This window comes from Meleagris gallopavo, chromosome 14 (assembly GCF_905368555.1).
Source record: "Meleagris gallopavo chromosome 14, MGAL_WU_HG_1.1, whole genome shotgun sequence".
Taxonomy (NCBI): Eukaryota; Metazoa; Chordata; class Aves; order Galliformes; family Phasianidae; genus Meleagris; species Meleagris gallopavo.
The window spans coordinates 5,101,177-5,113,186 of NC_139417.1; the positions used below are offsets into that span (position 1 = coordinate 5,101,177).

General features: G+C 38.5%; 1 protein-coding gene across 11 annotated transcripts in view; it reads right to left on the minus strand.

Moving 5' to 3' along the window:
• The window catches only part of IQSEC1 (IQ motif and Sec7 domain ArfGEF 1), a 317,278-nt gene that overhangs the window by 34,135 nt on the left and 271,133 nt on the right, over nt 1–12,010 (minus strand). For all 11 annotated transcript variants that reach the window (XM_085236057.1, XM_085236054.1, XM_031555538.2 and 8 more), the window contains 2 exons: nt 11,244–11,526; nt 6,920–8,184 (listed from right to left, as the gene is read on the minus strand). In XM_085236057.1, the coding sequence (XP_085092183.1) occupies nt 6,920–8,184; nt 11,244–11,526 (1,548 nt within the window). The remainder of the gene's footprint in view (nt 1–6,919; nt 8,185–11,243; nt 11,527–12,010) is intronic.

The window sequence follows — 12,010 nt, forward strand, 5'->3', positions numbered from 1 at the left end:
ACAGGCACATCCCAGGCAGTTGCAGTGCAGTAGCTGGACAAGCCCTGGCTGGCAATAACAATCCTGAGTCATCACACTATAGCAGATTTTCTGGCTCCTCATTATTCTCTCTTTTGACAGTGCCACTTTTTGTTGTTGTTGTTGTTCTGTTTTGCTTTTCTTTTTTACTTTTACTTTCCTCACAAGAAGGAGGGAAATACTTTAGAGAAATAAAAGAACCAAAAACACCATATGAGGATTTTCTCACCACATCTGACCCAACTGCATCTCTGCATTTCTCAAAGCGTAGGGAAAAAGAGTTTCCAGCAGCCAGAACAAAACATACTCTGCTTTGAAAGAAGACAGATGAAAAACCTGCTGGATCTCTCAAAACTCTGCCAGTATTGAGTATTGCTTTTGTGTTTATGCAACTGTGAAATGAGACATCAAGGAATGAGACATTATGATGACTACATCCTTGAAATTGAGGAACAGCCCCTGCCATAATGTTGCCAGTGTCCCTGCCCTAAATTCTCTTTCCACACCCTCACACCCCAGCTACATGTAACAGAAGTACTTCAGCTTTGATTTTTGCAATTCTGCTGACTGCAAACACAAAACACTAAGTCACATTTATTTTTAAAAGGCTGCTTTTAAATTGGCGATGCAGAAACGCAGTTCAGCGACTGTTCAGATTTTTCGTTTACAGATGCAAACTGCAAATCAGAAGGCAGTTGCGCATTGCTAAAAAGGAGGTAGAGTTTGCCCTCTTTCTCTATTTCTTAGATCTCTTTCCAAAGGTTCCTATATGCAGTCTACTATTCCAGCTGCCCTCTGTATGCCTGCGCAAGCAGCTAGACACATTTTTCATTCTCAAAATGCGGTCATTTGGGATTTGGGCGGGGAAGAATGAATTAAAATTCTGGCATGCAGAGTCACCTCAGACACTCAGCTGGGAGCAGCTCACCAATCAAGCTGCCCCAGGCACAGGGTCATTTTCTAATAGGGGGCGGTATCCCGAGCACGCAGGCAGGCATTGTGTTCCAGCAAACCGGTTAGGGATTCCTGGCACGTAGCAGCAGCAGGGAGATGTGTGCCCAGAATGTTTAAGGGCAGGCAGAGCTGGTGGAAGATGAGGTAATGGCTCTTTCACTGTTCCAGGGACATTTGCACAGTTACTGCTGCTCATAGTGTAGCGTTTCAAAAGACAGATTTGTTTTCAACATTTGGTAAAGTTTATGCTCCCTTTTAATGGCAATAAATGGGAATTATCCTTATGCCCATATGTGAAACTAGTGTGCTTAAGTATAGTATTGGTTGAATTCTTAGTTACACATTTCAGCTGTTTTTTGGGGGGGCATGATGCTGTATGCTAATCGGAGCCCCCATCGTGGAAGAAAAGGAGGGGAAAAATAACCATCCTCAGGGAGAGAAGATAAATCACACAGAGAGCAAAACCACACAGCTTTTTTTTTTTTTCCTTTGGGTGTTCCCACTTAGGGCTAAACATTTTTAGAAATAATGAGAGTCATTCTAAAAACATTCTTTTCTTCTTACTGAACCCTCAGCATGTTAGAGGGCAAGCTACATGCAGCGCTTTGATTTTAGTTTTTGTTGGAATCGTTGGTGGCTGAATAATCTGCAGTCCAGATGTTGCAACAACAGGAAAGTCCCTCTCAGCATATACAAGAGGATGGCAAATAGCTCTGTTGCAAAATCCTAAACAATCCTCCCGTCTCCATTTTTGTTCTTCTACTGAATCTTTTCAAAACAAATCACAGAAAAATAAATTTTGCAAAGATGTTACAGGTCAGTTAGCAAACTAAAATAATTCTAAGGAATTGTAAGTTTCATTTACTCCTTCTTCCTCCCACTCAATCTGCATTAACAAATTCTAACATCATTAAAAATGCTTCCAAGTAAGCTTACAACTTAAAATGCTAAGGGGGACAAGTCCAAAATTACATGTTTTCAGATCAGACTTTAGAAAGCTGACTGGTATCTTACGTGAAATTCATTAGATATGCATTCCATACAAATAGAGGAACAACAAATTAGTGGAGCTACTACAGTGTTTAAATTGATAGCTTATTGTGATGCTTTTTATATTTTCCTCTTAATAAAATCTGACATTTTTTAAGGATTTCAAATGGAGAAAAGGTTTGCAGTACTTTCTGAATGTCACAGTACTTAAGATGCCAAAAAAACATTTCACCTCTATCTACATGTAAACGACATACAACTCCGTTCAACAGATCCACAGAGAAATAAACGAGAAATATGCCTCCTCACTAATACTGCATATTTGTATCTCTCAGATTTTCAGCAGGAATCTCTCTACAATCAGAATTTGCAATTTTTTGTGTGGCATGATGCTACCAACACATAGCAAATTCCTCTCATATCTGCTTAGTAAAATACACAAATACTTCAGTAAGTATTCCAAGGAATCTAGATGTGCTTAAAAGAGACTGCTCGTGGAATTAACATTCAAACCATATCCATAATGGCTTTTTAATTTTAAATAAAACCACTCCTATCAAACAATAAACAAAGCCAGTAGTGCTGTTGAGGTTTACAGCTCCAAAGATGATCACTCGTCATACGAACGCTCACGTTGATTTAGCTCCATCAATAAATCCTTTCAAAGATCTGAGGAGTGGCACCTTGATATTAGCATGTTCCAAAGGGAGCTGCAGAGAACTTCAGAACCGTAAGCTGTAATGCACTGGAGGCACACGGGGAGCAGTTTTCCATCTGTGGACACAGACAACTGGCATGGAGCCGGGTACTGCCACTGTAATGGTGGCACAAGGGAAGAGAATCTTCTAGCAATACACTGCTTCCTACATGCGCATGGCTCTGCACAATCTGCTAACTACTGACTGCTAAGCTGACCCAAGGGTAGGATGCATTTCCTGATGCTGCTGAGGTTAAATCATGCTGCCCTATTTTAATCTCTTAGAACCATCAGTGCACCAGAGTAGCAGAACGGAACCCGAGTATCCGACCAGATTGGGCTGCAATAACTGGCAAACCTGGTGTTCCCAGACTGCAGTCAAAACAAGCATGAGAATAAAATCACAGCTTTTTTTTTTTTTTTTTTAAGCTGCAGTCAAAAGCCTTCTTGAAATCTTATTTACAAGCAAATCAGTCTCAAAGGCTGAATTTGCATAGGCAGGGTTTGGAGACTGCAAAATAAACCTTTCTAGGTAGTGTTTTCCTTCTGCCTACAAGTGAGGGATGTTTTCCAGCATAATTTCTCCCAGACTGCATCCCTTTCAGACTGTGCTGAAGAAAAGGCCTAATTCAACACAGCTGGCCTCACCAAGCTTCCCCAGAGCCCTTGCACTCTGAGCATGCACCTGCAATCCTTCCTTTAGGAACTCAATGAATGGCAACACACAATTGGACTCTCTATTGACTGGGTCAAATCACTACCACCATTCAAAAATACCAGGATTTACAGAAGCTGCTTCCTAGTTGCAAATTCTTTGACAGAAATTGTTCTATTTTAGAGATACTATATATTCTAGTATAGTGAATGCCACAGGCCATCTTTTAAATATACACATTTCCTGAACACTGAGGTTCCAAGTTGAGAGCCAAGTTCTTGCTTGAAACAAATTCTATGATCAAGTGATAAAACTCTCAGAATAAATGGTTTGAATCACCTACTTTTCTTTTCTCCTCTGTCCCTGATTCTCCATTCTCCAAGGGTCTTTGTGCCTCTAAGTTTTTGCATAAAATGGTGATCACGTGAACCAGCTGTGCTCAACTTTTACTCTGCACAGAATTGGTTATTCTAATAAAGAGTTAAAATCAGCACTTAGTTGTCTGAAAATTATTACTGTGATAGGAAAGCCAGAAAAATTACAGAGCATCTGTTAAAATTTCAACAGCAAGTAGAGTGACTTTTCATGGTTTTTAAATCTCAACTCTTACAACATTCCTAGTGAACAAAGCAAAAGTATTTATTACAATTTAGGCTCTTACAATTTCTAAATTTTTGGCATTTCAGTCAAGCAAGTACCCCCCAAAAAATCACACAGCTATTTGTTAACAAAGGTTTGGGAATCTTAATTTGCACAACCGCCTTCAAGGATGCAAAAAAAAGCTAACACGAACTTCTTGGAAAATAACTCCCTAAAATTTCCTCTTGTAGATGCAGACCATTGGAAAAAATCTTGCCTCCTTGTACGAGGTGGCCTGGAAGCTGCTTTCAGTTCAGTGCATGGCCCTTCCGCCTGGGTGGAGCACACCAGCACATCCTCTCAGCTGCTCAGCACCGAGACTTGCACTCCTCCCTTGCTTAATAATCACAAGTGTGTCATGAACGAGGAATGACCAGAAGATATCTCTGTGGTTATGCGGCACTGATGTGAGCACTGGAGAGCACACTAAAAAGGTACTCCATTACATTGCAGGTGTGCATGTAGGCATGACAGCAACACAAGCAGTTGGCAACACAAGACAGTGCACAGGCATGCCTCTTCTCACATGAGATGCTGGGCAGATGCCAAGATGCCAAGTGCCTGAACACAATCTCTGTCCCTTTGATTTATCCCAAAAAATGCAACCTGCAATCACACTGATTCCTGAGGGTATCCTGCTGAGCATTTTCAAGAATAAAGCTTTGGAAGTTTCCCAGTTACCTTTTCGGAAGAGTTAAAGACTCGCTCTCCATCATACTCTATGATGGTTTAATGCTTGACATTGTGACATTTCATTAATAGCCTTATTTTCCCTGTGTCCAATCTCTGTGGACTTGAAGAGCCATAATCAAAAACAAGATGCATGGGATATCTGGGGACTGTCTGAGCTATCAACAGAATCAAAGTGACTCAGCATAAGGTAGTGAGGCTCTTCAGTTCGTTATCAATGCAAGAGACAACACAGTAAGGGAGTGCAACAACCACACAGCAAAATACCTTGCACTGAGGTGCAGCCTGGAGTTCTGCACGTTGCTCTGTTTTAGAAATCACTTCTATGAATTTCAAGTCATCTCATAACCAGTCAGTATTTATATATAAATATTTTCCTACTTTCTTTTCAAGTCTGTGCAGCAAGATCACTCAGCTCAAGAGGTATTTCAAAGAGTTTCTATTCTTCCCTATTCTTGACATTTATTTTCCACTTCCAGCCTCCTACTGATATGGTATGATATGTGACACCTGACAATTCCCAATGCTCTCATTCATCTCCGCATGCTGCTTGAACACTTTTTCCATTCACTTTTTTTTCCGTATATCCTTTTGCAATTGACTCAAAAGACTACATTATCAAGTCTGCAGCTCACTGATCATTGACTACTTAAGGTTTAATTACTGTGCAAAAAAAAAAAAAAAAAAAAAAAAAGAGCAAATACCAAGTCTTTTAAAGGTCAGCCAGCCAGTTCTAGAACCTACATCACTATCCCACCTGCTGCCAAGAGCGTACATGCTTTCAAATCCTGTGAAAAAGACTACATAGCCTATTTAAAAAGCACTGAAAACTGCAAAGATCCTTTGACCACTTCCAAATGATTAAAAGCTCTTGTAAAGAATGGCCTATTAACTTAAAACAAACAAACAAACAAACAAATATAAAAATTAAAAAAGAAAGCTTTCACAGACAAACTTGACTTATTCATACTTAGCAATAACCTCTGGTGACGGCATCAAAAAACTTAATTACATGCAATGTTACAACATATTATTACACAATGAGCCAGTGATCTATTAAATCGAACAACACAAATCACTGCACTGCTAGCCACAAAGAAGGGTTGAACTCATTCAGGCTGTAGTAAACTGTGAAGCGTGGTCTATGGCAGCACACTGAAATAATTCCTACTTTTTCAGAAGCTACAATATTTTCACAGAGAAATCTTGAAGTACTCTGCAGATAGCTTCAAAAGCTTCCACAAACAGTACTGTGAGCTGTCAGCTACATGTTAATGGAAAATAAGAACAAATACTGGCATTTAGCATCTTTCACCTAAGTGTTCTAAGGAACTTTATAAGCACTAATACCAGAAAAGGTTTAAGTAAGTAAATTATGCCCACTTATGAATGGGAAATCGGCACACTAGGCATCACCTGAGCAGTGAAGATGTAGGATTTCTAATGACAACCACCTAGCTGTTCTTATCTTCAGAGTATGATAGTTCTAATGAGATCTGTGTAACTCCAGTAATAAGAATGCAGAGTGTAAGTAGTATATTTTCGGTTACCCTCTATCATAATATTCACACTTCCTGCATACACGTAGGAATATCCAAGGAAGAAAGCATTTCCAAAAGAAGAAACTTAAGCATGTGATTTTATAGGAGCCTTAAACAACTCCGTAAGTGGGAAAATTAGGAGTCATAAATGGAAATGAACATTCTACATCAATGCTGTACTTCAAATATATATTTAGTGCAAAAATAAAGTTTTGATGAGATTTATTTATTTATTACTGAATAATTTTCAACCTCTGCCAGTGTTAAATATGAAATTAATCTTCCACTGCTTGTTGTTTTTAATGCCCGTGACAATTTCGACTATACATGATTAGGGCAGGAGAAAATTTTGAATTTATTATACCTGCAAACACAAAAAATGGATGAAAATTAAGCTACCATATGTAATTTTACTACCGTGTTTATTTCCCTCTGAAGCTATTTAACTACAAAGATGTCAATTTGTAAGTACTCTAACACAAACAGCTAACGTGAGGAGACAAATCAGTTATTTGAACTAGGTAGTCTGTTATAACAACTGCCTACTCTGATTTTTAGAGATATTATATATGTGTACGTATACAAAGCGTGTTACCTCTTTTAGCATCTCTATGAAAGCACTGGGCTTATTTTTTTCCACTGAATAGCCAGTATCAGACTACATTCTTACTTATCTGATTCAAGTAAAACATCCCTTGTACCATGGCCATGAAGAGGAAGAAACACTGCACTTACTTGTTAAAAAGGTTTAGCCCAATTCTATAATGCCGTTTCCTGATAATATCGTTACTGAAGGCAGGGGAATCCCAGCTGTTACGAGTTTCTTTGTGGTATGTTTGTTTGCTTAAGGTTTGCTCCCTTAGGCTGTCTCTAGAAGAAGACTCTGAACTGCAATTTATTGTATCATTAGAGTTGGAAGTGCTGTTGATGCTGTCATTGTCTCCATCCGAATAATCAGACTCTGATTTGCTTTGTCTGTTTGCTGTGCCATTAATAGCTAAATGACTATCTATAGGCCTAGGCCTATGTCTTGCCTCCTGTTCCTCTCGGGATATAATCTTGGCAGGAATATTGTGAGGGATATGTTTTGGGCTTCCCTGTTGACTAGTGATTCCTCGATCATATGCATTTTGCCTCTTTAATGAACCTCTCTCTGAGCGATCGCTCAAGTCCACTGAGCTGTCACTGGGTGGCTCTATAGTTAGCAGTGGTAGGTGATCCATTCTTATCCTCTGTTCCTGACATTCCAGTGAAGGGGTGCTCCTGCAGCTCGTATCAGTGTCTATCTTATCATCTTTGTGGGTCATGGACCAGTACTCTTGAGAAGAGTTCACTGACCGGAGCCTCAAATCAGATTCTGTGCTGGACGGCCTGTCCACTGACTGGGAAAGCGGAAGGGGTGGAGATAACTCCTCCTCATCGATATACAACGTAACATCACTATATGAAGCTGTCATCTCATCAAGCTTCCTGTGATCCACGTTGTGCATTGTTGGTTTAGTTTGAGCACAGCTATCCCTTTCCATTTCACGGCTTCTGACTTGATCAGGAGTCTGGACTTCATCAGAATGTAGGCTACGGCAGTTCAGCGCATCATCAATGGACTCGGCGAGGGATTTCACCTGCCTGGAAAAAGCATCCTCCAGCTCTGTTATAGCATCAGCAAAGTCAGTAGACGTTGCAGGAGACTTCATTGTAGCTGACTCTCCAAGGTCACTGCATTCAGATTGCACTAGGGATCCCAGCTTTGACCCATCATTTGTAACAGAAACTTGTTTTCCTTCAAAATAAGAGCTGTGGACTTTCTCAGGTCCTTCAAAGGAAAACTGCATTCTCATATTGGACAGTACAATGCGTCTTGACATACGATTTTCAGACATAGAACTCCTAAGGCGCTCAAAATTTTTGTTCATCTGATACTGGCGGAAAGCTGTTTGGATGGTCCGAGCAGCATGCCGAGTTATGAGACGGCCTCCATACTTCCGTTCTAACATTTCCACCTATGAAGGAGTGAACAGTTACTTTACAACTCGATGAGGATTACAACAACGAGGAAAATTAAGGATTTTAATTTTCAGCAACTTTTTCATAGAATATACTGTTTTGGAAAGTAAAAGCTCAAAGCTCCAGAAAAATTACTGCACAGATACTGAATAGTCATTTGCAGAGACCACCATAAAAATACACACAAAAATACAAGTGTGACAACTGAACTCTTCCATATAAAACTGCTAGACACTCGTGTGTGTTTTAAAGTTTGTTTCCACACATTTCCATTGGTGTGTCCATATCAAAGACAAGACAGCCTAGAAATGCCACATAAAGCAATAGCTCTTTCTAAGGAGAGTTGTTATGAACGTGAAATACAAGTACGTTACAAGTTAGCATATTTTAGTAGTAAATTCCAAAAATGGCTGTTACTATTCCAAGCATGCAACACTTTCTACATGAATAAAAAGCATGTAGCATCTTTTCATTGAGGCCTGATACCAAAGCAAAACTAAGCCTCCTAGGCTACACCCTTCCAGAGAGGTTGCTCTGAGAAAGTATCTCCATATATAGTCTTCCTCAAACCAAGAACATGCTTTTTAGACTTTCTAAAAACAAGTTTGTAGCTATTTTCATTCTTGTAATTACATTCAGCATTGCCAATGCTTCCAATTAACAGAATGAATATGCAAAATAAATACATTGTAAATCCTATCAATTTAACCAGAAAATGACATCAGTACTTTTGGAATACTCTTCAGATATTTTCAAATCTTTCCTTCCAGAACATCAAAAATATTCTGTATTTAAAGATAACTGAATAAGATTAATATTCCATCTTTCCTGTTATTTCTGTTCTCCCTGTTAGCCTTTACTGGATCCATACTATTCACAAATAGAAAATGTTACTGACAGATCAGTATTTTTCATACTACCCACACAAAAACCAGTTTTCTGACAGTGCTTTCATGCAAGTTCATGCAGTTTTCATACTACTTCAATGATTCAAAAGTCATTTCTCCTCTCTCACAAATCCAGGTACCCTTTCGTCATTAGACATAACACTTTAATTACTCATGTACATGCTTATGCACTCAACACCTCTCTCTGCCACATACTTTAGAGATCTCTCCAAGTAATTGGAGATGTGTCAGATGTTCAGATGTCAATGTGCAGAGAGGTTTCATCCCCATATTGAGGAAGGAACGAAATGCTACTAGCAATATCCTCTGGTCCATTGTGTCTGCCACTGAGGAACAGCTGAAGAAGTATTTCTTTTGGTGCTAATGGCAGGTTCAGCAGTTCTGGATTCCTTGCCACATAAAGATGATCTTTTTGGCTAGGTTGTTTTTAAATGCAAATCACTGACATTTTGGTTTGTTTTTAAATACAAACCACTGATGTTTTTTGTTTTGTTTTTGATCTAGATGCAAAAAAACATTGTTCTGTGGTTATTGGCATAACTGAGGAGGACAAATGTGCTCAGGTCAGGATTACTGCTAAGGAACTGCTCTTCTGATTGCATTTAATTTTTTTTTTTTTTTTTTTTTAACTAAATTCACAAAGCCATGACTGATCTCTGAGATAGGATTCTGAACATCTCTCAAAATGTGTCCCTATTTGCTTTTAAAATATATTTGGCCTTTCACCTAAAGAGAAAGTTATATTACTTGTTGCACATTATGAGGTTGTGAAGTTACTTGTACAGAATTCTGAAAGTAAAAACATGGCTACGACCTTCTATCACAACCCTGCCACTGCTGTCACACATTCATTACCATTTCAATCCATAGAATATATGAGGTCATGTGTGTTTAAAATAAGTTGTAAGAAATTGTTTTCCTGGACTAATTGCAAGCAAATGATGGAAACTAATTTTCTGTAAAATAAATAATCTGGACTTCATTCTTGCAAATAGGCTGTTGTCATTCAGATTTACATAGAAAATGATATCATAACTGATTATCATAAATCAGGGAGTTTTGGTGGGAATTTTAATTAGGAGTATCTTGGAACTTGCCTAGATGATTTACTGAACTTATGACTGATATTTCTAATACATCTTAATGCATATTTAACGCACCTGTCAAAGCATATTTAAATGCACATTGCCTTCAGGTAACACCTTGGCATTTTCCTAAATAATTTAAGTATCTTCTGAGATTTCATTGAGAGCTTTTTAAGAGCATTTAACAACTCTTAGGTATCAAGCTTTCTTTATGTACCATTGTCACTTGTTACTGCATAGTAGTCCCTGAACAAATACAAAATAACATCTGCAGTCCTCATTCTCTGTCAAAATGACATAAAAGGACACATGGAATTAGCCTCTGTGGAATATTTGCAGTGCAGGACATCTCTTTAGTGAGCCTAGCACTCTATATCAACCTCTTATACAACACCTATAAAAAAACTGCCGCAGGTAGAAAAGGAAGTAATGTTTCAGATCTCACAAGAAGGTCTAATTTAGTGGCAGACCTGTCATAAGGCAGATCAAGAAAGGAGAAAATTGATATTTCCCCAATATTTACAGAATTTGGTGAGCATAAAAGCAAACCTAAACTCATACTCATCTAGAGCATTGGCTTCATCTTTAGGTCAAAGCTCAAGCTCTGTTCTTCCAGGTCACTCTGGAAAGACATTATATGGCTCTCCAAATGAAATTGGAGAAATTGAAATTTTAGAACAAACAGATGTCTTGACAGAATACCAGCAGTAACAGGCTCTTCCTTTCCTTCAGGAGCAACAAAGATATCCAGATTTCAGAATGTCTGACTTTCTTAGGAAACCATTTTGCACTATTACATTCTTTCAAATAGTACTTAATCTCGAGTATCAACTCACCACTCCTGACAGTTTTTACTTTTAATAGTATTAATGTATCTTGTAGGTGTTTCTTCAGAGGGTATAACGCAAATTCAAAAAGAATTCAGAAACATTTGCTTTGAACAAAGTTGATTGCAGGAAAAAAAGTTTTCAGCATCCTAACTGAAGTGATGCTCGAAAAAGAATTTTTCCTGCTTACAGACACGTTGTCATTGTCATAAATGAGGTAAAAAAGCTCAAATACCTGCTTATCCTGTAGGTCTGAAGAGAGTTCATAGCTCTCAGAAAGTGATCTTGACCTTTTAATAGCTTCTTCCTCTGCTTGTTTTCGCAGTATTGATGTTGAGTGCTGAAGCTTTGGCCTCCGAGTTCTTTGTTGTCCAGGGGAGACAGAATACAGCCCGTAAGCTGAATGGTCGTAATGGTCCGGACTTATAGCTGAACTGTGTGTTATAGGTCCTTGATGGTAAGCAGATGGGCTGTCCAAAGATGTGCCAGTTTCACTACTTGGAGCTTCACCCTCAACACTACAGAGACAATAAGACGACAGGAAAATCCTCTGGTGAGTATTGTGTACCAAAATCCTCAATAACAAATCGCATGGTCTTGCTTAGTATAATTCTACAGCCATCCAGCACATTTAGTTCAAATTCAGATGCAGATATCACAAGGTAAAATAGACATTATGTTAAATACGACAGTTTTCACCGTAATCAAAACAAGTTCTATTTTTGTGGAGGTCACCTTTAGAAGGTGAGTCAGGCAGAAGAATGGAGATTTCAAGCATTATTTAACTTTACAGAGTAATTATTAGTAGCATTCGAAGTAACTTAGCAATTGTAATGTAAATGAAAACTTCATTTCTTAGAAGATTTTGTTTTGATCTTTTCCAAATTATTCTACTTCAAAATGACAGATGCTTATTTTTTATCTCTTTCCTTGCTTTGACAAATAAAACCAAGACTTTCTGTATTAGAGTTCTGCATGAAAGGATTACTTTCACTTTACTCA